General features: G+C 40.8%; 2 protein-coding genes across 10 annotated transcripts in view; both read right to left on the bottom strand.

The window, feature by feature from the left end:
* Nucleotides 1-23,941, bottom strand: part of ALDOB (aldolase, fructose-bisphosphate B) — a 52,704-nt gene that overhangs the window by 21,067 nt on the left and 7,696 nt on the right. For 2 of the 5 annotated variants that reach the window (XM_032164703.2, XM_032164704.2), the window contains exon 2: nt 8,733-8,863. In XM_032164703.2, the coding sequence (XP_032020594.1) occupies nt 8,733-8,806 (74 nt within the window). In that variant the 5' untranslated portion in view covers nt 8,807-8,863. Of the gene's footprint in view, nt 1-3,033; nt 3,125-8,732; nt 8,864-13,255; nt 13,300-15,392; nt 16,484-23,941 lie in introns of those variants that run through there. The other 3 variants (XM_032164702.2, XM_032164701.2, XM_032164706.2) reach the window with 3 other exon arrangements.
* Nucleotides 9,190-23,941, bottom strand: part of PGAP4 (post-GPI attachment to proteins GalNAc transferase 4) — a 37,239-nt gene continuing 22,487 nt past the window's right edge. For 3 of the 5 annotated variants that reach the window (XR_004249903.2, XR_009215081.1, XR_009215082.1), the window contains exons 4-6: nt 15,393-15,437; nt 13,256-13,399; nt 9,190-9,976 (exon numbers count right to left, since the gene is read on the bottom strand). The gene's annotated coding sequence lies outside the window, so the exon portion shown is untranslated. The remainder of the gene's footprint in view (nt 9,977-13,255; nt 13,400-15,392; nt 15,438-23,941) is intronic. The other 2 variants (XR_009215083.1, XR_009215084.1) reach the window with 2 other exon arrangements.

Here is a 23,941-nt window from a genome sequence, read left to right on the forward strand (position 1 = left end):
AAAATACCCCTTTGAGACTAAAGAGTAAAGCTGATGCTTGAAGTATGTTGAAGAACTGGAGGATTTCCTTGTCTGAGGAAATATGGACATGCAGTTAGGATGTTGCAGAGGCAGAGTGAACAGGAAATAATTTCACACTCAGTGACGAGTATTTAGCTGGCAGGAAAGAGTTACACAGTGGTCTGAAGTGTCCACCAACCCCCCATTTCCCCATATGTCTTTGAATTGGGTTGTTAATTGCCTTGTCAGTGTTTTCTCTTTGCTATTTGCTCAATCATCTCAAAGTTCAGTTTTCCCCTATCTAATCAGGTTGTTAATTACCTAGGTCATTTATGACCCCAGCACAGTATTTATTTCACTCTTCCTTATAACAACTTTTCAGAAACTCTTTCATAAAACTTTCATAAAACTCTTTGGCATTAAAGTGAGATGGGCTTGTGCTAGGGTGGAAAAATCTCTAGATAAGGAGGCATGAGGTATCTGGGTGCTGAGTCCAGTTCTGCTGTTGACTGGCCATGGGGCTGAACAAAGTCAGCTTCTCCCAGCCTCCCTTCTCTAATGTGTAAAGTGGCCTGATAATATCACTACTGCCTAATTTTACTATGTTGTTGGTGATCAAACGATATCATCTAAATGAGTTCTCTGAAAACTACGAAGACTTACATAAGTGTAAAACATTATACAGCGAGCATTACACAGCTGATGCCTGTGTGTGCACACACACACACACATACGCATGCACACGCAAGTTTGAGAATCAGAAAACAAGGTTTTGGCCCTAGCTTTGCCTTGATGACATTGCCCACTGGAGCGTATTCCCATTAGTTGAGCACGTACTGTTAGGGAGACTCTTCTGGGCTCTAGAATGTGCCATTTAATCTCCACTACCTCAGCAGTGTAGGCATTGTTTTGGAAAGGAGGGAGATGATCTGGTATCTTCCCCAAGATCCCACCATTAGTAAGCAGCAGGGTAAGGACTGAAACACAGATCTATGACTCTTAAGCCACCCAGGGCTTTGAACTCTCATCTATACAGCAAAATGGGGGTCTCTTCTAGCTATGATATTCTGTGGTCTTTGCTGCCCAAATTGCATGTTTTTGAGATATATGGTTACTCTAGAAAAAAGAAAATAATTATAAACAGTAATATAATAAATATAGACTAGAAGATAAAATGTTTTCAGGCCAGGTACTGTGGCTCACGCCTGTAATCCCAGCACTTTGGGAGGCCAAGGCGGGTGGATCAGCCTGGCCAATATAGTGAAAACCCATCTCTACTAAAAATGCAAAAATTAGCTGGGTGTGTTGGCGGGGGCGCCTGTAGTTCTAGCTACTCGGCAGGCTGAGGCAGGAGAATCGCTTGAACCCGGGAGGCAGAGGTTGCAGTGAGCGGAGATAGGCCACTGCACTCCAGGATGGGCGACAGAGCGAGATTGCATCTCAAAAAAAAGAAGAAAAGAAGAAGAAGAAAGAAGAAGAAGAAGAAGAAGAAGAAAAGAAGAAGAAGAAGAAGAAGAAGAAGAAGAAGAAATGTTTTCTGTTGAGAAGTGCTGTTGGTATGGATTATTTATTCACTCTTACCTAGAAATCTTCAGAATGCTGGTATGTATGGAAGAAACGGGTAGTTCTAATATCCTGCCTCTTTTCCTCCAGCTATTTGGATTTCCTGCATCCCACTTCAGCACCCTTTAGGAATGAAGAATGCCAGCCTGACCAAATCCAGAACTACACTTTCCTGGAAGCCTGGCTAAAAGTCCCAGACTGGCAAGGGGCAAGCAGCCAGCAGCGTGTGCGGGTGGCAGGCCAGTCAGTGGCCACCTCAGTGCCACCTGCTGTCACACAAAATGAAGAATGGAGCCACTCCGCTTCCCAGGTTATTAATCCAGTCACCTACAAATTCAACTCTCTGCCCTTCAGAAGGTTCAGCTATAAACCTTCTTGGAGTGTCAATATAATTTAGTTATTAGGAATGTGGACTTTGAAGTCAGATCAAATTTGTTTCAAATTCCAGCCCAGAGCTTTTAGGCTGGGTTACTTTGGAAAAGTTCTCTAACCTTTTTGAACCTCAGTTTCCTCCTCAACAAAAAAAAAAAAATAAAAATTACCCTACAACATTGTTGGAGGATTAGGTTGAATAATGAATCAAAGCGTTAAGCATATACCTAGCAAAGGTAAGTACCACATAAATAACATGTCCTGTGATGATCATTGTCACTATGTCTTTCTCCTTTCCACATTCTCCACATTCTTCTCTCCCTCTCTGTCACCAAAGGGAAGTCCTTTCAAAACTTTTGCTCCCACAGTATTCTATCTCATTATCTCCCGTGTCCTTCATCTGGAATCTTCCATCCCACTTCCATCCTCAAAAGATTTCTCCATTTATTATGTGGAAAATGAAGCTGGACCCTGAGTTCATCTCAGAGGTTGTATAACCGCATCCAAGAAGAGCACCCCTGTAGAAGGCAGTGAGGAGCTATAAACAAAGAAAGACTTCATCCCCTGTTACATAAACCGAAGGTGAGTATAACTTACATTCAGAAAAGATGGAGAGAAGTAGAAGCAGGTTTGAGGAAAATAAAGAAAATGGCAATATTATTTGTCGAAAGTGTAAAAAGGAATGAAGGAGGGAAGATAAATAAGGAGATAAGGCCTTGCACCCATGTTTCCTAAGTTAGAAGAAGATCGGGCAGCTGGAAGACCCAACCTTCCAGGCAGGCAGACATCTGACCTCGTTAGCACCCCTCCGCCACATCATTCAAGGTGTGTGGCTGGCCTGCACCAGAGCACGCCTGTCCTCTGTGGCACAGCTGACTTTTAGGCGTGCTAGATCCCCCACTGGGGTGCCAGATGGAGGTGTAAATAAGAGGCTGGAACAAGTTATCTCTGTGGCAGGGAGCCCAGGAAAATTCGTCCAATTGCTGGCACTCCAGCAGGAGGCTGCATGCTCAGTGATCATGAGCAGGCAGCAGATGTCCTGGCTTCCTTGAAGGGGAGAAAAGGAGGATATTCATGCTCTTGCAATTTATTTCCTACCCAGTCCCAGGGCAGGCCTGCCCTTTTTGCCACTCCGTTTAATGGCTCTTCTTTGGGTCATTTGCCAAGTGAGAACAGAGACCCTCTGATCCTAGGGAGGAATGGAAAAGCTGTCAGTTAAAAAAAAATGGGAAGAATAGAAAGGCAGTCATTTATTAAAAAATAATTATGTTTTTTACCATATGACCCAGGAATTCCACTCCTGGGTATCTACCCAAGAGAAATAAAAACATACATCCACGTAAACACACATCCTACTATGCACAGCAGTATCATCCATAACAGCCAAAAAGAGGAAACAACCCAAATGTTCATCAACTGGCAAATGGATAAACAAAATGTGATATATCCATACCATGGAACATTATTGAGTCATAAAGAGGAATGACGTACTGATACAAGATACAACATGGATGAACCTTGAACACGTTATGCTAAGTGAGAAAAGCCAGGCACAAAAACTCACATATTGTATGATTCCATTTATATACAATATCTAAAATATACAAATTCACAGAGACAGAAAATATATTAGTATTGCCTAGATCAGTTAGGGCAGAGGGAATGGGGAGTAACTGCTAACGTACATTGGGTTTCTTTTGGAATGACAACATTTTTCTAAAATTAGATAGTGGAGATGCTTGCTCAACTTTGTAAATCTGCTGAAGACCATTGGATTTTGTGCTTTAAATAGATGAATTTTACGATATGTAAATTATGTCTCACACAGCTGTTAAGTAAATGAATAAGTAAAAATATAATAATTATATTCTGGGATGTTGTGCTCAGAGAAAACAAGCAGCTACCTTTTGCTTACAGTGTGTGAAGGTAAATTTGCCAGTCATTTCTCCAGTGCCCTCTCCCCTCCTCCAACCCCAAAGGCACAGTCTCTGACATCTTCTTCCTCAAGATGCATGTACTCTCTTATCCATCCTGGACCTATGAGGGAAGTTGCCTATAGAGATTCTGCAAAAGTGAGGGTCCCTTTTGACTCAGGTCTAATAGGGAAGAGAAAGCAGGATCACACATAGGTATGTATAGCTCAGATCTCAGCTGGGTTCTCCTTGCCTTTTTAGATCCAGAAAGGGCTGGCTCAAATCTTCATTCTACAACTTCCGGAAAGTTCAACGCCTTCCCCTAATTTGGGGGAACTTCCCAAGGGAGTTATGATATTAATGTCACTTTGGCTCAGAGCTTCTCATTTCACTGACTCAGTTCAGTCAAGTACCTGGCTCATCACAGCAGACCCATGTACCAGCCCTGCCAGTACCGTGATGGGAAATTTGGTTCCCTTTATTTGATTTCCATAAAACCCCAAAAGAAACAAACAAACAAACAAAAATTTCACTTTCAAAAAGCCTTTATGTAGACATAACTAAAAGTTTACAAAGAGAAATGGGAATTACATGGTGGCAATAGATCAATTTAAAACTGAGCCTTAATCCTATCAACTGATCATAGGAAAAGAAAAAGAAGAAAGAAAATAAACAAAATTGAGCATTAGTCATCCTTATTTGTAGAAGTCCTTTGAAATACCCCACCATATATGAGATACCATGTATGGTGTGTTTCATTCACTGCTTCAAACTCTGCTTCTCTTCTCTCCTTTCTCATCTCTCCTCCTCATCTATTTACTCACAGATTCCACTCAGAGATCTGAGTTACTTTTTCTCCCCTGGGCAGCAGTCTTCAACTCACCTTTAAACTTTATATTTCCAAACAGATCAATGTACTGGCCTATTGACAGGGCTGTCTGCTCTGCTAGCAACAAGTTGACTCACAAAAACTATTTTCTTCCTTTAACACATTCCATATTCTTTAAACAGCACTTTTGGTATTGCATCACAATTTTAGTTTCTCTTTTAAGTATATTCCAAGGTTGTGTTGTGAGGCCACAGGAGAGGCAAAGGGGAATGCTGTAAATGAGTTCAGAGAAAAGGCAGTCTCTTTTCCTCTGATACTGCAGGAAAGAATCAAAATAAGGAAACTGCAAACAGGTTGGGAATGTGTAGAGTGTTTCTGCTCCGAGATAGAACTCACAGTGTGTTTGTTTGTATGAAATGGAGGATGGAGTTGGATGCTGAGCTGTGATGAGAAGCAGTCCTTCTGTGTATCTGTTTTCTCTCCTGCCCCTTTGCCCTGTGACTTTGGGGGTGAAATAGACAAGAAAACACCAGAGAAGAATTAACAAAGGACAAGCATTCCTTTATACTCAGATGATGTAATTTCATTTTCTTGAGCTAGACATGACCAGAACAGACACTGGCCTTGTTAGCTAATCATTGCCAGGAAGAAAGGCAAGGGAAGATACAGGAGATTTTGAACCTGAAGATATTTTTTAAATAGACATCCACCCTCTTTAAACTGGGTTATAAAACTCAAAACCCACACAAGAAAAGACACTTACACATTTGCTTGCTAAAATCAAGAATAACAGTGCTTAAAATTAGGTATGTATCAATGTTTTTATCGTAGGCATGTAGGAAATCTAGCCAAGACTAGAGCTACTTAGTTAGTAATATACAGACTATAAGAATCTGGTGTTTTAGGCACTCATTTGAAATAAAGTAAAGACAATTTTTGAAATAGAGTAAAACAATGCTTGTATCAGCTTCCACACGTGTGTTGTTGTCTGCTGAGTAGAGGCTGAATGGTCTGGCCCCTTAACTTTCATCAGACCAATGCTAGGGGAGAGTCTGAGCTTCACAATGAAGAAAGGCTTTGTGTTAATCTGTTTGGGTTGTGTATTAGTCTGTTCTCATGGTGCTAATAAAGACACACCCAAGACTGGGTAATTTGTAAAGAAAAGTTTAATTGACTTAGAGTTCGGCATGGCTGAGGAGGCCTCAGGAAACTTACAATCATGGCAGAAGGAAGAGCAAACACGTCCTTCTTCACATGGTGGCAGCAAGGAGAAGTGCCAAGCAAAAGGGGGAAAAGCCCCTTATAAAACCATCAGATCTCATGGGAATGCACTCACTATCATGAGAACAGCAGCATGGAGGTAGCTGCCCCCATGATTCAATTACCTCCTACCAGGTCTTTCCCATGACACATGGGGATTATGGGAACTACAATTCAAGATGAGATTTGACTGGGGACACAGCTAAAAAGAATTGCTACAGAGGAATATCTGAGACTGGGTAATTCATAAAGAAAAGAGGTTTATTTCAGCTGACAGTTCTGCAGGCTGTACAGGCATGGCACCAACATCAGTTCAGCTTCTGGTGAGGGCCTCAGGAAGCTTTTTAGTCATAATAGAAGGCAAAGGGGGAGCCAGCATACCACAAGGCAAGAGGGAGCAAGAGAGAGCAGGGGGAGGTCCCAGACTCTTAAATAACCAGATCTTGAGTGAACTAACTGCACGAGAACTCACTCATCACCAAGGGAGTGGTGCTAAGCTATTCATGAGGGATCTACCCCCATGATTTAATACCTCCCACCTGGCCCCACCATCAGCATCGCAGATCACATTTCAAAATGAAATTCGCAGGGGTCACACATCCAAATCATATCAGGCCTAATATTCATTTTGGATGTTATCACCAAATGAGTTTTACACAGTTATTGCTTCATGCATGGATTCAAAGCATTACTTTACTAAACACATAAATCCAATTTATACCACAAGTTTTGGTAACTCTGGTTTTGCCATTTCTTCACTTTTATTATATTTACTGGAAACTTAAAAGTATGGAAGTAGCCTGTGTATCCCTTGGCCTTTGAAAGGCCCTGTCTTTCACCTATCTTGATTGTTTATATACATATGTATCTTATATATGAATCTCACACACACACATACATATATATATATATGTATATACACACATATCTTTATTCCACAGCAAAAGAAAATAAACTTGGCCTCAAGTTCCCTAATGATTTAGCAAACAATCACTGCAAAGAAATATTAGGGGAGGATTGCTTGAAGAAGATGCAGTCCACCTAGTTTGAATGATCTCAGAGGTATCAAGAATGAGAACCTTATATGCTTGTGCCTACACCTTTCCTACTGGAATCATCTTGGAGGAATAGCACTTGTGTGCTTTTGGTATGACACCATCTGATTTGTCTGAAGGTCATCATCAGAAAAAGATCTATTCAACTTACTCTCGGGCTATTGTCCAGTAATCTCTTCATAGGCTATGCTCTTTATGAAGTGCTCAGAGATCCCCATCTGATTAGAAAATTAAGAATAGTTGTGCTATTCTTAACACTGTTTTATTGATTGTAGCTTTATGATGCATTTAGACATCTGAAAGAATATATTCCTCACAATCTCCTTCCAATATTTCTTGCTCTTATTACCTCTTAATTTTTTAAACAGTTTAGAATGATTTCATGAAGTTCCCAATTTGATATTTTGATTGAAATTATACTAAACTTATAAAGAAATTAGGAAATAATTGATATGTTAGTGAAACTTGCCATCAAGAAAAATAATATGCTTCTCTATTCACATCTTAATTTTTATAATTCACTAAATGTTTGTAGTTCTTTTGACAACTGGCCCTGTGCACTTCTGAAGTCTGTTTTAAGAAGATTTCTGTTATGTTAAATTGGACATTTTCTTATTATATTTTTAACCTATTAATGCTGTTGGAAAATCTATTTTTTTATTATAGGAAAGCTTGAGCCTAGGAGTTTGAGACCAGCCTGGGCAACATGATGAAAACCTGTCTCTACTAAAAATACAAAAATTAGCCAAGCGTGGTGGCACATGCCTGTAGCCCCAGCTACTTGGAGGCTGAGGCAGGAGAATCGCTTGAGCCCGGGAGGTGTGGCTGCAGTGAGCCGAGCTCACGCCATTGCACTCCAGTCTAGGCAACGGAGTGAGACTCTGTCTCAAAACAAACAAACAAACAAACAAACAGGAAAGAATAAAAAAAGAAAGAAAAAAGATACAAAGGAAGGAAGGAAGGAGACAGCGAGGGAAAGGGCAAGCAAACAAGAAAGAAGAGAGAAAGAAAGAAAAGAAAGAGAGAGAAAGAAAAAGAAAGGAAGAAAGAGAGAGAAAGAAGAAAGAAAGTTGAAAGAAAGGAAGAAAGAAAGATGGGAAGGAAGGAAGGAAGAAAGGAAAGAAAGAAAGAAAGAAAGAAAGAAACAAAGAAAGAAAGGAAGGAAGGAAGGAAGGAAGGAAGAAAGGAAAGAAAGAAAGAAAGAAAGAAAAGAAGGAAGGAAAGAGAAGAAAGAAGAGAGGAAAGCAAGAAAGAGAAAGAAAGAAAAGAAAAGAAAGAAAAGAAAAAAGAAAAGAAAAGAAAAGAAAAAAGAAAAGAAAAGAAGGCAGGCGGGCAGGCAGGCAGGCAGGCGACTGACAATTTTAAAACATTAAAATAACAGCTGAACCGCTGTGGAGGCAGCTGCTCCGGCCGGTGCGAGGCAGCGGCGCCGGGCGCCTGCAGGAGGTGCTGGCGGCCCAGGTTGGAGGCGGGGATACAGTCAGAGCCGGGTGGGGCATGCAGGGCCGAGGTGGGCTATCTGTTTAGGCCGGGACGAGGGTGCAGGGCTAGGGCGGGGACCCTGTCCCAACCGGGTCACTCTCGTGGGAAGAGGGCGGCCGCTGTGTCCTGCAGTCAGGAACAAGCGGCTGCGAAGGAGAAACGAAGCGCACAGAACCGCGAGCTCCACAGGGAGGGGACTGACCCTTTGCTAGTCCCCGATGCCCGCACTAAACGCGTCACCAGGCGGCGCAGGGGTACCTGGTGGCCGAAGAGGCAGCGGTGTCCAGTGAGTTGGATTCTGGCGGCGGTGGGAGCCAACACTTGCTGCGCATCAGTGAGCAGAGCCACAGTCAAATCCATGTGACCTTCCAAGAGCAAGCACAATTGTCCTGTGCAAATCCCAGACGGATGTTCCAGAAAAGAGAAATAGCAACATAAAAACCATATGTCTCCAGGCAGCTTACTAAAAAGTATAGTTCGTAAGTAACCATAATTCTGGGCAACAGCACAGTCTGCTGAACTAACCTTACGAGTACAATAAAATGTGTCACCTTAGCGTATTAAAGCAACATATTACCAGGCAAAGAACGAGTGCTCAGACATATATAAATATCTCCAACGACAAACGGAAAATGCATCTTTATAAAAATCATTTCCAACATCATCAAACAGCATAAAACATTTATAAATAAACCTAGCAAATAGGTAAGATCTCTATGGAGAAAATTAGAAAATCATTTTAATTTTAAAATTTAAATATAATTAAAAATGTAGTACCGTAGTCACTCTAATCTCATTTCAAGTGCTTACTAGCCACGCGTTGCTAGTGGCAGGAGTGTTGCGCAGCGCAGTATTGGACCTCTAAGGTTATAGAAAACCCAGTAAGTTTTTAGTTTGTTGCAGAGAAGTATGATATGGTTATCAATAAAACTTCCAAGCCTAAAAATATATTACATTTACATAAAGTTCTGTGAGGGATATGGAACCGAATAATGTAAATGTTCTGAACTTTAACATGTAATTTTCTTTAATGGGTATTTAATCATTATCTTTTTTAAGATTCCATGATTTGTACTTAAAAGGGTCACCAGTGTTAAAACACACTGGATATGCCATCCTTTGGAATTATTTACATTTATAATGAAACATAGATACTCATGTAAAATGCAAAAGTGTATATAGTCTCTCAAAATTATTTTTGAGAAGAATGCAGGTTTTTTTGTTTTTGTTTTTTGTTGTTGTTGTTGTTTTTTCTTTTTTTTTAGAGCTGGGGGCTTGCTATGTTGCTCAGGTTGGAGTGCAGTGGCTATTCACAGACACAGTCATTGTGCACTACAGCCCCAAACTCCTGGGCTCAGGAGTGATCCTGAGTGATCCTCTTGCATCAGGCTCTGGAGTAGCTAGGACTACAGGCTCAGGCCACCACTCCCAGCTTGAAGACTGCCGTCTTAAGGGTACTTAATAATTTTTTTCAGTGGATATATATATCTTAAATGTTTCATCTGTCAAAAAGAAAAAAAGAACAGATGTTGAGTATTATCAAAGTCTTTGGGGCCATTACAAATAATTTTTTTGTTTTTCACTGCTAATATGAAGATTTTGATATCATTAATTACTTTATATCATTTGTATCCTTGGAATATTACTTGATTATAAACCAAAGTCCCATGGAATTCAGTCCTGCCATGAACACATGCAAAGTCATATAATCAAAAGTAATGAAAAAATAATTTAAAAGCATATTTGTGTTTCTCAAGGGACATTAACAAAGATCAGATTCATAAGCACAGTAACACTTCTTTATACCCACTTTTCTTTGATTTTTCACTCCATAAATACTCCAGAGTCTCTCACTATCTCAAGCCCTCCCTTTCATCTCTTCCAAAGGTCACCCAGATAAGTCTTCAGAACAGATTATTTTCGGTATTCCTTCCCTGTGCCACACCACATCTCTTCTCCACAGGAAGTTGAAGCCAACACTAGTATTTCTGCTCACAAGCTGCACCAGGGCTCCTGAAAACAGCTGGAGGACATAGAAGTTCTATGCCTCCATTTGTCTGTAATTCTTTACAGAGAGAAGTTAAGGCCCTCTAAGAAATGTAGTTGTTGTCTCACTCTGGCTGCTTTTCTCAAAAAATCCTCTTGGAAAATTCCTTAAGAATAAAACCATCTATCTTTTTGCTGGACTGAAATTTCCTTGGCCATGCTGTATTATCATCTCTATATATTTATATCGTATATATGAGATGATATATATAATTATATATACATAGATATGCACACACACACACACACACACACACACACACACACACACAGAGATATGTTTTGGCTGTGTCCCTACCCAAATCTCCTCTTGAATTCCCACATGTGGGAAGGACCTGATGGGAGGTAATTGAATCATGGGGGCAGGTCTTTCCCATGCTGTTTTCATAGTAGCAAATAAGTCTCATGATATCTGATGGTTGTCTAAGGGGCAGTTTTCCTGCACAAGCTCTCTCTTTGCCTTCTGCCATCCATGTAAGACGTGACTTGCTCCTCCTTGCCTTCTGCCATGATTGTGAGGCCTCTCCAGCCACGTGGAATTGTAAGTCCATTAAACCTCTTTCTTGTATAAGTTACCCAGTCTTGGGTATGTCTTTATCAGCAGTATGAAAATGGACTAATACAGTAAATTGATACCAGTAGAGTGGGGTGCTGCTGAAAACATACCTGAAAATGTGGAAATGACTTTGGAATTGGGTAACAGGCAGAGATTGGAACACTTTGGAGGGCTCAGAAAAGACAGGAAAATGTGGGAAAGTGTGAAACTCCCTAGAGACTTGTCGAATGGCTTTGACAAAAATGCTGGTAATGATATGGACAATGAAATCCAGGCTAAGGTGGTCTCAGATGGAGATGAATAACTTTTTAAGAACTGGAGCAAAGGTGACTCTTGTTATGTTTTAGCAAAGTGACTAGCAGCATTTTGCCCCTGCCCTAGAGATTCATGGAACTTTGTACTTGAGAGAGATGATTTAGGATATCTGGCAGAAGAAATTTATAAGCAGCAAAGCATTCAAGAGGTGACTCGGGTAATGTTAAAGGCATTCAGTTTTAAAAGGGAAACAGGGCATAGAAGTTCAGAAAATTTGCAGCCTGATAATGTGATAGAAAAGAAAATCCTATTTTCTGAGGAGAAATTCAAGCCAGCTGCAGAAATTTGCATAAGCAACAAGGAGCCAAATGTTAATCACCAAGACAAAGGGAAAATATCTCGAGGGCATGTCAGAGGTCTTCACGGCAGCCCGTCCCATCACAGGTCGGGAGGCCTAGGAAGAAAAGATGGTTTCACTGGCTGGGTCCAGGGCCCCCCTGACCTGTGCAGCCTAGGGACTTGGTACCCTGCATTCTAGCCACTCCATCCATGGCTAAAAGGGGCCAATGTACAGCTTGGGCTGTTGCCTCAGACTGTGGAAGCCACAAGCCTTGGCAGTTTCCATGTGGTGTTGAGCCTGCAGGTGCACAGAAGTGAAGAATTGGGGTTTGGGAACCTCTGCCTAGATTTCAAAAGATGTATAGAAACGCCTGGATGCCCAGGCAGAAGTTTGCGGCAGGGGTGGGGCCCTCATAGAGAACCTCTGCTAGGGCAGTGCAGAAGGGAAATGTGGGGTCAGAGTCCCCACACAGAGTCCCTACTGGACAGCTCAAGTGGAGCTGTGAGAAAGGGCCACCATCCTCCGGACCCCAGAATGGTAGATCCACTGACAGCTTGCACAGTGTGCCTGGAAAAACTGCAGACATTCAACATCAGCCAATGAAGGCAGCCAGGAGGGAGGCTGTACCCTGCAAAGCTACAAGGGCAGAGCTGCCCAAGACCATGGGAACCCATCTCTTACATTAGTTTGACCCAGATGTGAGACATTAAGTCAAAGGAGATCATTTTGGAGCTTTAAGATTTCAGACTTGCATGGGGCCTGTAGCCCCAATGTTTTGGCCAGTTTGGAATGGCTGTATTTACCCAATGCCTGTACCCACATTGTATCTAGGAAGTAACTAACTTGCTTTTGATTTTACAGGCTCATAGGCAGAAGGGATTTGCCTTGTTTCAGATGAGACTTTGAACTGTGGACTTTTGAGTTAATGCTGAAGTGAGTTAAGACTTTGGAGGACTGTTGGGAAGGCATGATTGGTTTTGAAATGTGAGGACATGAGACTTGGGAGGGGCCAGGGTGGAATGATATGGTTTGGCTGCATCCCCACCCAAATCTCATCTTGAATTTCCATGTGTTGTGGGAGGGACCTGTTAGGAGGTAATTGAATCATGGGGGCAAGTCTTTCCCATGCTGTTCTTGTGATAGTAAGTCCCACAAGATCTGATAGTTTAAAAAGGGGAATTTCTCTGCACAAGTTCTTTCTTCTCTTGTCTGCTGCCATGTGAGACGTCCTTTTACCTTCTGCCATAATTGTGAGGCCTCCCCAGCCATGCAGAAATATAAGTCCAATAAACCTCTTTCTTCTGTAAATTGCCCAGTTTGGGGTATGTCTTTATCAGCAGTGTGAAAATGGACTAATACACACACACACTCACACACACACATATATACACACACACATACAGTTTATGTCACTATTATACCTCATTGTAAATGAATAACTAGTCTTCTGGATCTATGTTTTTATCTTATGATCCTGGTTAAGATGATTCACCCTGAGAAATGTATCTGTTCTGAGCCTATAAATAAAATCCAGATATGATGCTGCAGGGCTGTAGTTCAAACCACATGCCATGAGAAACTTACCCTGTGAGGCCTGTAGTCTTGTCCTTTTGATCCCTGGATAAACACAGACACTACCCCCATAGTTGAAAAAGTGCCACTAAATTGCATTATATGTAGGGTTTTGCATTCTGCTTTTTTGTGTTCCATTACATCTTGAACATTTTCCTATGACATAATCATAGAAAAACCATATCTGAGAATGTAATTTTTAATAGGTCTATAATATTCTAAGTCAAATATATATGCGTTTATTTATTTGACTGTTAGTGTGAGAAGTCCCCCACCAGAATACTTAAGGGTATATGTCTGCTGCCTGAACCCTGAAGACTGGGCAGTGACTCACAGTCATGATGCCCTGCAGAGAACTAAACAAGTGTCCCTGAAAACCCAAATATCCCGGAGAGTATCTGAGAACCTACCAAGAAAAATAGTCTCATTGCTCAAACACAGCAGGCAAAGAGCCAGAAAATAGCTTAAAAGCAGTTTAGAGATGGGAGGTGGTACGGATCTTTAGAGCTGTCCCACCACCATCCAGGAGTGCCCTGTGCATAAGTCCTAATAAACTCATCTACTCATTAAGCTGGACTCGTTCAAGTCATTCTTTGGTCTCTTCATTCCTTCTCAGTTTGGAGGGGACATTAAAGTCCCAAGTTTTTCTTGTAACAAACCAACTACTGTTATTGGAAGTCTGCCTATTTCTAATTGTTTGCTGTTATTATACATAAAGATGCAATGAATAACCTTATAGGTAAAGCTTTTTATACACCTCTGCTTTTTTCATTCATAAACTTCTAGCACCAGAAATATTAGATCAAATTGAATTAATTCTGTGGCCAGCTGCAAATTGTTCCCCAATATCCATTTTCCCCTTCTAAAGTAGTAGAGTTTTAGCTGGGTCTATAGCTACTTCGTTAATGATATTTCTATATAGCCAGCCTGGCAGCTAGATGTGCCTGTGTGACAGGTCTGGCTAGTGGGATGTTAGTGTAATGAAATGATGTGGGCCCATTAAAGAATTATGCTTTGCCAGGCATGGTGGCTCATGCCTGTAATCCCAGCACTTTGGGAGGCTGAGGTGGGAGGATCACGAGGTCAGGAGTTCAAGACCAGCCTGACCAATAAGGTGAAACCCCGTCTCTACTAAAAATACAAAAATTAGCCCGGCGTGATGGTGTGCACCTGTAATCCCAGCTACTCAGGAGGCTCAGGCAGGAGAATTGCTTGAACCCAGGAGGCGAGTTTGCAGTGAGCAGAGATCGTGCCACTACACTCCAGCCTGGGTGATAGAGCGAGACACTGTCTCAAAAAACAAAAACAAACAAACAAACAAAAAGAATTATGCTTCAATTCCCTGTCATTGTTGTTTTTTCCCCAGCTCTTTACTGGTGAGAAGATAGCAAAAGCTGAAGCAGACACAGAACCCACAAGTGGAAAATACAGCAGGGCTGGCTACATAATTTGTGGGGCTCAGTGCAAAATGGAAATATAAGCCCTCTTGTTCAAAAAAGAGGGGGGAGGTGCCATTAAAGGTAATAAAAGATAAAGTTTATCTTTCTTCCAAGCCCTTTATTTTAATTTCTTATAGGATTTTTGTTACTTTTTAATGTTGTTTTAAGTAAAGAAAACTAAAAGTTTAAATCGGTATAAATTTTCATTTTTATACTGTGCCACACCCATTTTAAATGTAAATATAAGAGCATTTAATTCGTGTCGAATCACAAAAATTACAATCTGTATTTTGTGGTTCATACATGGATAGGTAGTTCATTCTTACCAGAAGAGTAGGAACAATGCACACACAAAAAATTCAACTATTTTTATTTCACTGCTTGATAAAATATATTCTATCGACATGCTTTGCCTTCCACCTACTGATGAGTAAGGAAGGACTGACAGGAAAAGGAACTACAGGTCACCCTATTGTTCCCTTTCTGTGTTATTTTCAAAGTAAGTTGCTGGCTGATACAGGGAAGTAGCACAAGTAATAAAGGATGTGGTGGGGTTCCTTGGTTGTTCATGTTTCTTACAATGCCATTGCTTTCTTTCTGGAACAGAAGCAAGTCTAGTTTGAATGGAAAGCTTGGCCTTTTGGTACCTGTCAGTACTCTCTCCCAGACCCTTCTTAGTCATAGACATAACACACTTAACTTGTACTCACTTGGATTCTCTCCGAACTCCCATGCATCGTGGGTCCACTGGGATTCTGTGGTCAGAGAGCATTGCTGTTACTACATTCAAACATGGTGGCATGACATGATATACCTACTGTGAATGACAGGTGTCACACGAAGAAAGGACAGATGCACCTACTGTGTATTCCTCTGTTTATGTGCATGCTTCATTGTCCCGTTGGATTTGACTTACAAAATACAAATTCAAAGATGAAATTATGAAGAATTTTGAGATGGCAGCAGCAGAGTATTAGGCTACACATTGGGCCCTTCTGATTGTGGGGCTCTGTGTGACTGCACAAGACAAACCCTCATAAAGCCAGCTCTGAGTGGCGGAGCCCTGGACTGCCTGCCTACTGGATGTTAAATGAGATTGAAATAAATTTTGACCTAGTTTAAGCTGTCGTATTTTGAGGTCCCTTTTATACACTTTGCATCCTGACTAATGAAAACACTTTTAGTTCTCAAAACGTACTGCCAATTGTATAACAAAGAGACTATGTCCCTATGTTTAGTTAACACCCCCATGAGCAGTGGATGACCACAAATGTTTCCCTCTGCTCTTGCTATTGTCTCTATTTTGCTATTTCAACAGCATGTCCAATTCAAAATGCCCCAAACCAAACTCTTCTCTCCTCCAATATCAAACACAGACACAAACGCAACTAATATTTATTTAGCTTTTAACATGTACCAAGCATTTTGCAGGCTTATTTCATGTATTAGGTATCATCATTCATTGTGGCCATTTTCCAGATCAGGAAATGGAAGCTTATGTAACTCACTGAAGGTAATACTCAGCTGAGATATGATTTCAGTATTTAAGGCTCCAAAGCCTATGAGCATAACCACTTCTCTCTCCTTTTCTATGATGGCAAGATAATTTCTAAAACAATGGTGGTGGGATTCGGAAAAGAAATGTTTTTCTTTACATCTTGCAGCAAATCAATGTCTACAATAATTTCAGAATTCTAGTATCCTGTCAGATCACTCTGTTCCCATCATTTCTACCATTGCCAACACACTCTGAAAACTAGTGTATTCACCGGGTAGAGTTTGCTCAGGGAAGCAGAGGGTTTTTTTTAATCCCCCTAGTGACCTCTTGTCACTAGGGGGACAAGAGACCCTGCCTCTGGAATATACCCGGCTTGCTGCTCATGTTCACCCCTCCCTGGGCTACAGAAAAAGGGCTCCAAGGAAATCAGAGTTAGGAAATGGGTCATCCCTGGTTTCAAACAAAGGGCATCATTCCAATGTGTGTCCAAAATAGGCTCAGAAAATTTGTAAGAGAGATGGGTTTTCTGTTTCCTGGACTTGCCTTTCATATCTTTTTTTTCTTTCTTTCTTGCATCCTCTCTCATTTTTCTTAATTTAGGTGAGGAGAAAATGTTGTAATAACATGTAAATCAGATTAGGTAATGATGCTGTAACAAGCCTGGTGGCTTAATAGTATATATGAAGGTGTTTACTGAAGTAGTGATTTTAACAGAAAATCTGTCTATCTATCTATCTATCTATCTATCTATCTATCTATCTATCTATCTATCATCTATCTATCTATCATCTATCTATCTATCATCTATCTATCTATCTATCTGGAGGAGATTTTAAGTGATTGTATTACCTTTATACAGTGAACTACTATAAAGCCTTTAAAATGTATATATGAGTACACACTACAGATATACAGACATACACACACATACAGGTGAGGAAAAGGGTGCAGGTAAAGAAACTAAGTTACAAAACAACTTGTAGGTTATCCACTGGATGTATGCTTCAATGTAAAGAGAAGATAAATTCACCAAAATATTAACTATGGTGGTCATCTCAGAGTGGTGGAATTACAGATTTTTTTTTTTTTTTTTTTTTTGAGACTGAGTCTTGCTCTATCACCCAGGCTGGAATGCAGTGGCATGATCTCGGCTCACTGCAACCTCCGTCTCCCAGGTTCAAGCAATTCTCCTGCCTCAGCCTCCTGAGTAGCTGGGATTACAGGTGCTCACTACCACTCCCGGCTAATTTTTGTGTTTTAGTAGAGACAGGGTTTCACGATGGTGGCCGGGCTGGTCTCGAACTCCTGACCTCAAGTGATCTGCTCGCCTCGGCCTCCCAAAGTGCTGGAATTACAGGCGTGAGCCACCACGCCTGGCCAAGGAATTACAGATTTAAAAAAAATTATTTACAGTTTTCTGTATTGCAGTGGTTCTCAATTTAGTACATTAACAACCTATGAAAAATCTGAATGCTTAGCCCACTCTAGACAAATTAAGTCAGAACTACTGGAAGTGAACCCAGGTTCTAGTAATTTTTAAAATTACCCAGATGATTCAATGTGCAATCAAGCTTGAGAATGAGTATATTGTTTGAATGCTTTACAATCAGTGATCATTTTATAAAGCAGGAAGAAGGGAGAGCCAGAAGAAGTTATCTTCATTTTGCTGATTTATGTGCAGTGTGCATGTGTGTAGAGTGTGTATGCAGTTTGCATGTGTGGCGGTTGCACACAAACTAAGGCTAAAGCTGGTAAAAATACAAAGGAACACAGTGAAGTCACCTAGTTGATCATGAAATCTGGTCAGAAAAACTTGGCTTTGTTTCTTTGTTCTAATACTTCCTGGCTATGTGACCTTAAGCGGCTCACTTCACCTGTTTGAATGTCAGTTTTCTTTTCCAGTAAGAGCAAAAGGGAAATTCTATTCCCATAGAATTGTAGGATTCAGTGTCATATTGCATGAACAAGGGCTACGTAAGTTGCTAGTAATAACATATGATGGAGTAAAGAAATAGAAAAGAAAGCAGGAGAAATAATTGAGCACTGAAAGACAAAATATTAACATTCCAGGAATGTTAATATTTTTTATTTCTCATGAATGCTTTCATTTCCCTAGCAAACACAGTTGCCGAGGGCCCGCTTTGCACCAGACACCATTTTAAGGGATAGAAGAGAAAACCTAATGACAGTCTGATTGCCGTCAAGAGGCTCACATGTGTAAGGGAATGATGAGCTGCAACAAATAGCACAATGCGGTAAGTGCTGTAAAGAGGTGTGCCCAAGGCAGTAAGAGGCCCCTGTGCCTCTTCCAGAGAAGGGGAGGCAAGACTTGTGAAGCCTACGGAGAGCTAAGATCAGGAAATACTGGCTAAATGCTTTGTCCTCTAGGGGGAGCTCAAGGCTTTCTCCTTTGATATCTGAATGGAATTAGTGCTTCAGTGAGAAGGGTATAGATAGATATGTTGAATTGGGTTAGGATAAATGCTCCAATGCTACTTGGTCTTGGAGTTCTCTCTTGTTACGTATTTTCTATTGAATGGCTTCTTACTTTACTCCCGTGAAGCTGGTGCTATGGAAAGACATTGGGTTATCCCTCCCAGTTAAAAACGTTGCTCCCTCCACTTAGAAGACTAAGGAAGAACCAGAGTGAAGGAAGCCCCATGGGCAGGAAGAGGACTCATTTGGGCTCAAGACATTCAGTCCAGCCTAGCTCACAAGGTTAGATAAGATCATGATTCAGGACCATAACTTGTCACTTGTGCACATACTCTAAACGGTGACATTTTTCAAGGTACTGAAAGGAGGTGGCAGGATAGGATTAAGAAATTTGACCCAGACAGGCTTCTCAAACTCACTACAACCAACAGCCAGTTCTAGATTTTTTTTTCATTACTGTTTCATGACTACGTGCTCTCGATTTGAAGTTTCAAGGTCCTCTTGAAGTTTGTTTTTTTGTTTTTTTAGACAGGGTCTTGCTCTGTCACCCAGTGCAGTGGTGTGATCATCATGGCTCACTGCAGCCTCTTACTCCCGGGCTCAAGTGATCCTCCCACTTCAGCCTCCCAAAGCATTGGGATTACAAGCATGAGCCACACACACCTGGCTCAAAGTCCTCTTGAATCTGGCAAAAACTTGATTTGGAATTTTCTAAAATTTCTCTTGTTTGTTGTAGCAACTGTATTTCATGGGAAGATATTTCTCTGATAGATTGATGCTCTTCTTTTTTTATCTCTTTGTATTACCTTTAAATGCCCCCATTTGCACACTCTTAAAGAAGTAAGCTTAGGAGTTTCTGATTGCCTCACATGGAAAGTTAAAATGTAATCTCTCAGAGTTTTTGTGATGTCTAAATGAAGGCTATATAAACAATCTTGATTTTTAAGTTGTTTTCCTTTGGTACTTTTGGAATCAAACTGGGGATGGTGTGGAAACCCCCAGTTCCTGAGGTAGTTGTGGCTAGGAAATTCACTTGTATACTAAAGAGCTTCATTTTTTTGTTTGCTGTGTAATTAGAAAGTAACTGGGTCTATGCCTTTATTCTTTGCATGGCAAGGTTTGCCTTGTTAGATACCAGCCAAGGTAGCACCCTGGGTATTTGCTAGGCATATTTATCCTTGTCAAAGGTACATTGGCGGTAAATGACACCGAAGGATCCTGCTTGGTATGACTTCCGGTATCAAGTAAACTGTTCCAGAATTGTTGGGGGGATCCAGATATACCCCCAGATCATCTCTTGCTTCACCCTCATCTCTGACCCTAGCCCCTGAGTAAATAGGGGGGTTCTGCTGGGGTCGACTTCTTGGTTAGCTGTTCCTTCTTGTGACTGAGTTGCAATAGATAGGACTGGCCACTTTTTCAAACTAATCCCATCTGTATTGCATCTTGCAAAAATTCCTGTCTGTAGTATGTGACCGACCCTTTTCGTTGATTTCTAGCACAGTGTAGTGTTCTTCGTGCTTTTATCTTTTGTGGCTGATAGAGGGAATCTAACCGTTTGCAGTAGAGGAGATTAGATAAGACTGCTGATGTCAATATTGTGCTCAGAAGATGTTTCTTCTGAATCTCAGTGGGGGGTTCAGAAACTTGTCACCTCTCCAATAGCTTCCCATCACACTGAGAAAAAAATTCCAGCTCCTAACTGTGACCTAAAAGAGCTTCCTTCTCCCACTTCATCTCTGACCACTCCCTCTTTCTCTTTGTACCCCAGCCATGCTGACCTTATTGCTCCTTAAACAGGCCAAGCTACATCCTCCTCAGGAACTCATGGTACTTGCTGTGCTTTCTGCCTGGAATGCTACACTCCAGATTTTTATATAGTTTACTTGTTCATATCATTCATATCCCTGCCTAAATGTCATTTCAGAGAGGTGTTTATAACACGTTATCAGAAATAATCCACACAACTTCTACATCCTTAAGCAGCTTTGCTTTTCCTTATAGCACTTATCACAATCTGAAATCATATTGTGTTTTTTGTTTTGGTTTTGTCTGAGATGGAGTCTCACTCTGTCGCCTAGGCTGGAGAGCAATGGCACGATCTCGGCTCACTGCAACCTCCACCTCCTGAGTTCAAGTGATTCTCCTGCCTCAGCCTCCTAAGTAGCTGGGATTACAGGCGCGCACCACCATGCCCAGCTAATTTTTGTATTTTTAGTAGAGACGGGGTTTCACCATGTTGGACACGCTGGTCTCGAACTCCTGACCTCAGGTGATCCACCTGCCTCGGCCTTCCAAAGTGCTGGGATTATAGGTGTGAGCCACCATACCCGACCCATATTGTGTTTTATCTGTATACTTTTTAAACATTTGTTTTCTTGCTATAATGTAAGCTCTGTGGGGTCAGGGACTCTTATCTGTCTTGTTTCTTACTCTGTCCCCAGACTCTGGAATAGTGCCAAGTGCCCAATAAGTTTTTGTTGAGTGAATAAATAAATGAATGAAAGTTAGCTTAAATTCTTAAGAGTTAAATGGGATTTTGGCTATAACCTCAACATCTACAAAGCCTGGGAAAAGAAAAAAAAAAACTAGTGCTGAATCCAGTGTTTAGGGTTTTAGTGTATTGCTTCTTCTTTAAAGGAAGGAGACTAGCCCGGATGCTGAGACCACAACTCAGGCAATTTAAGTTTATGAAGGCCGATCCCACCCACCCCTTTCCAAAACTCTAGGACTATTTGCTGGAATGTGTATTCTAAAACCGTACTTCTGAATATTTTTGAAATTGAAGTGCATCTTATAATAAGTATACTCTTATTTCTTTTGCTTTTTTCCCCTAAAAAGCTGTTAAGGAAAACTAGGGATATGGTGTGTCTTTTATAATTGAAGGCATCTTCAGTTAGAAAAGACAGTATTTTACAAAATTCCTCATTTATAGAATCTTAGATTGATAAAATGTTACAGCTAGTAGGCATTAAAGATCCAGTGAATTTTAAAGTCTTTTCCATTTTTTTCCCCCTTAAGCCTGGTCTTTTTGGAAAAAAATCTTTAGAGAAACTATAGACAAACCAGTGGATAAAAGCACAGTGGGGTGATAGGTGACTCAGCACGCTCACCCCTCCGCTATACTGACCTACACTTTCAAGGGAGCTTCCTGGAGAGTAATTTGAAACTTAATGGAAAGATACAAGCCGGTTCCTTCATCTTTGGCTGGTGCAAAAACCACTGTTAAAAGTCTTATTAAACAACAACTTTATGAGATATAATTGACATAATAAAGTGCATATATGTAAAGTATAACATTTGGTAAGTTTCAACACGTGTATACACTCATGAAGCCATCATTGCAATCAAGACACTGAACATATTCATCATCCCAAAAAGTTTTCTTATGCACCTTTGTAAATTCTTCCTCCCTACCTCACCTCACCTCATCCCCATCTCCAGGCAACCCTTATTTGCTTCATGTCACTGTAGTGATTAGTTTGCATTTTCTACAATTTTACATGAATGACATCATACACACTTTTTTTTAATCTGGCTTCTTTCAATCAGCATAATTATTTTGAGATTTATCCATACTGCTGCACATATCAATAATTTTTTCTTTTCATTGCTGAGTAGTATTCCATGGTATGGGTATTCTCAATCTGTCCATTTGCTGCAGATGGACATTTGAATGGTTTCCAGTTTTGAGCTATTACAAATGAAGCTCTATGAATATTGCTGTATGAGTCTTAATATGGACACATGTTTTCTTTCATTGTTTTTGTGTAAATACCTAGAAGCCAAATGGCTGGATCTGATCAAATGGTAGGTATATGTTTAACTTTTCAAGCAATTGCCTATTTGTCTTTCAAAGTGGCTGTACTGTACAATAGTTTCAGTGGCTACATAACCTCACCAACACTCAGTATGTTCAGTTTCCTAAAGGTTTAGCCATTCTAATGAATGTGTGGTAGTATCTCATTGTGGTTTTAATTTTCATTTCCCTTATGACTAATAATGTTAAGCCTCCTTTAATGTACTTATTTGCCATTGTTACTGAGCAAAAGAGGCTCGTTTCCCAATGTGCTAGAAGCCAATGCTATGATGATATTGGGTTTTTGAGAAAAGAATAACTTTTTTTTTTTTTTTTTTTTTGAGACAGTTTCGCTCTTGTAGCCCAGTCTGGAGTGCAATGGCATGATCTCGGCTCACTGCAACCTCTGCCTCCCGGGTTCAAGCGATTCTTCTGCCTCAGCCTCCCTGGTGGCTGGGATTACAGGCACCCACCAACATGGCCAGCCAATTTTTTGTATTTTTAGTAGAGATGGGGTTTCACGATGTTGGCCAGGTTGGTCTCAAACTCCCAGCCTCAGGTGATCCACCCGCCTCAGCCTCCCAAAGTACTGGGATAACAGGCGTGAGCCACCGTGCCCAGCTAAGAATAACTTTTGATTGCAGGTCGACCAACAAGGAGACAGGAGTCCAACTCAAATCTATCTGCTCATGCTGGCTATAAGGCAATACTTTTATGAAGGTTTAGGGGATTGATTCTGGGATTTACCCCGATTGGTAGAAGGAAAGGGGAGGTCTGGAAAGTCCTCTGGCATGCAGTTATCTCTTCATGCTACCTCATGGAATACATGTGCAAATTTGGGGGAAGTTAGTATGAAACATGCAGTGGAAATTCAGGCTGTGATGTCAGCAAGCTTGTTCTACACAGACTCCAGTTGGCCATAATGGTTCCAACTGATTTCAGCCAGTTGTTATCCTACAAGCAGAGAGAGTTTTCGTGTTTCAGTGAGTTGTTCTTTTTCTTATTTGCCATCCTGAAAACTGAAGAATTTCTGTGTCAATTTTTTCTTTAATCGTTTGAGACACTGTTCCACAATATTCTCTGGTGGCGCGTTTGTAATCACTACTTATGTTTTTTAATTGCCCTCATTTTTCTTTTTCATTTTTAAGATTCTGCAGTAATGACAAGTTTTTGAAGCATTGTCTATGCTATTTGTCTATTCTAAAATTTTGTTGACAGAACTACTAAATAAATAGCACAGTTAATGGGAAACGAAGGAGAACTGTGTTAATCTAACAGAGAACTATCACAATAGGTTATTTATGGCACAGACAGAGGCTGTTTACACTTATTCAGGCTGGCAGAAGTGATGGTGAATGGGGAGAAATGATGGCATATTATTGGGAGGCAATGAGAGATAGTGAAAGAAGCCAGAAAGGGGAATATTGATTTTTGCCCCATCCAAAGTCTCCCCTCCCACACTGCCTATATTATGCCAACCCTTCATAGTCTTTCCCCATCTCCCCAATTTTTTCATTATTATGGAT

The sequence above is a fragment of the Hylobates moloch genome, unplaced genomic scaffold (assembly GCF_009828535.3).
Source record: "Hylobates moloch isolate HMO894 unplaced genomic scaffold, HMol_V3 SCAFFOLD_10, whole genome shotgun sequence".
Taxonomy (NCBI): domain Eukaryota; kingdom Metazoa; phylum Chordata; class Mammalia; order Primates; family Hylobatidae; genus Hylobates; species Hylobates moloch.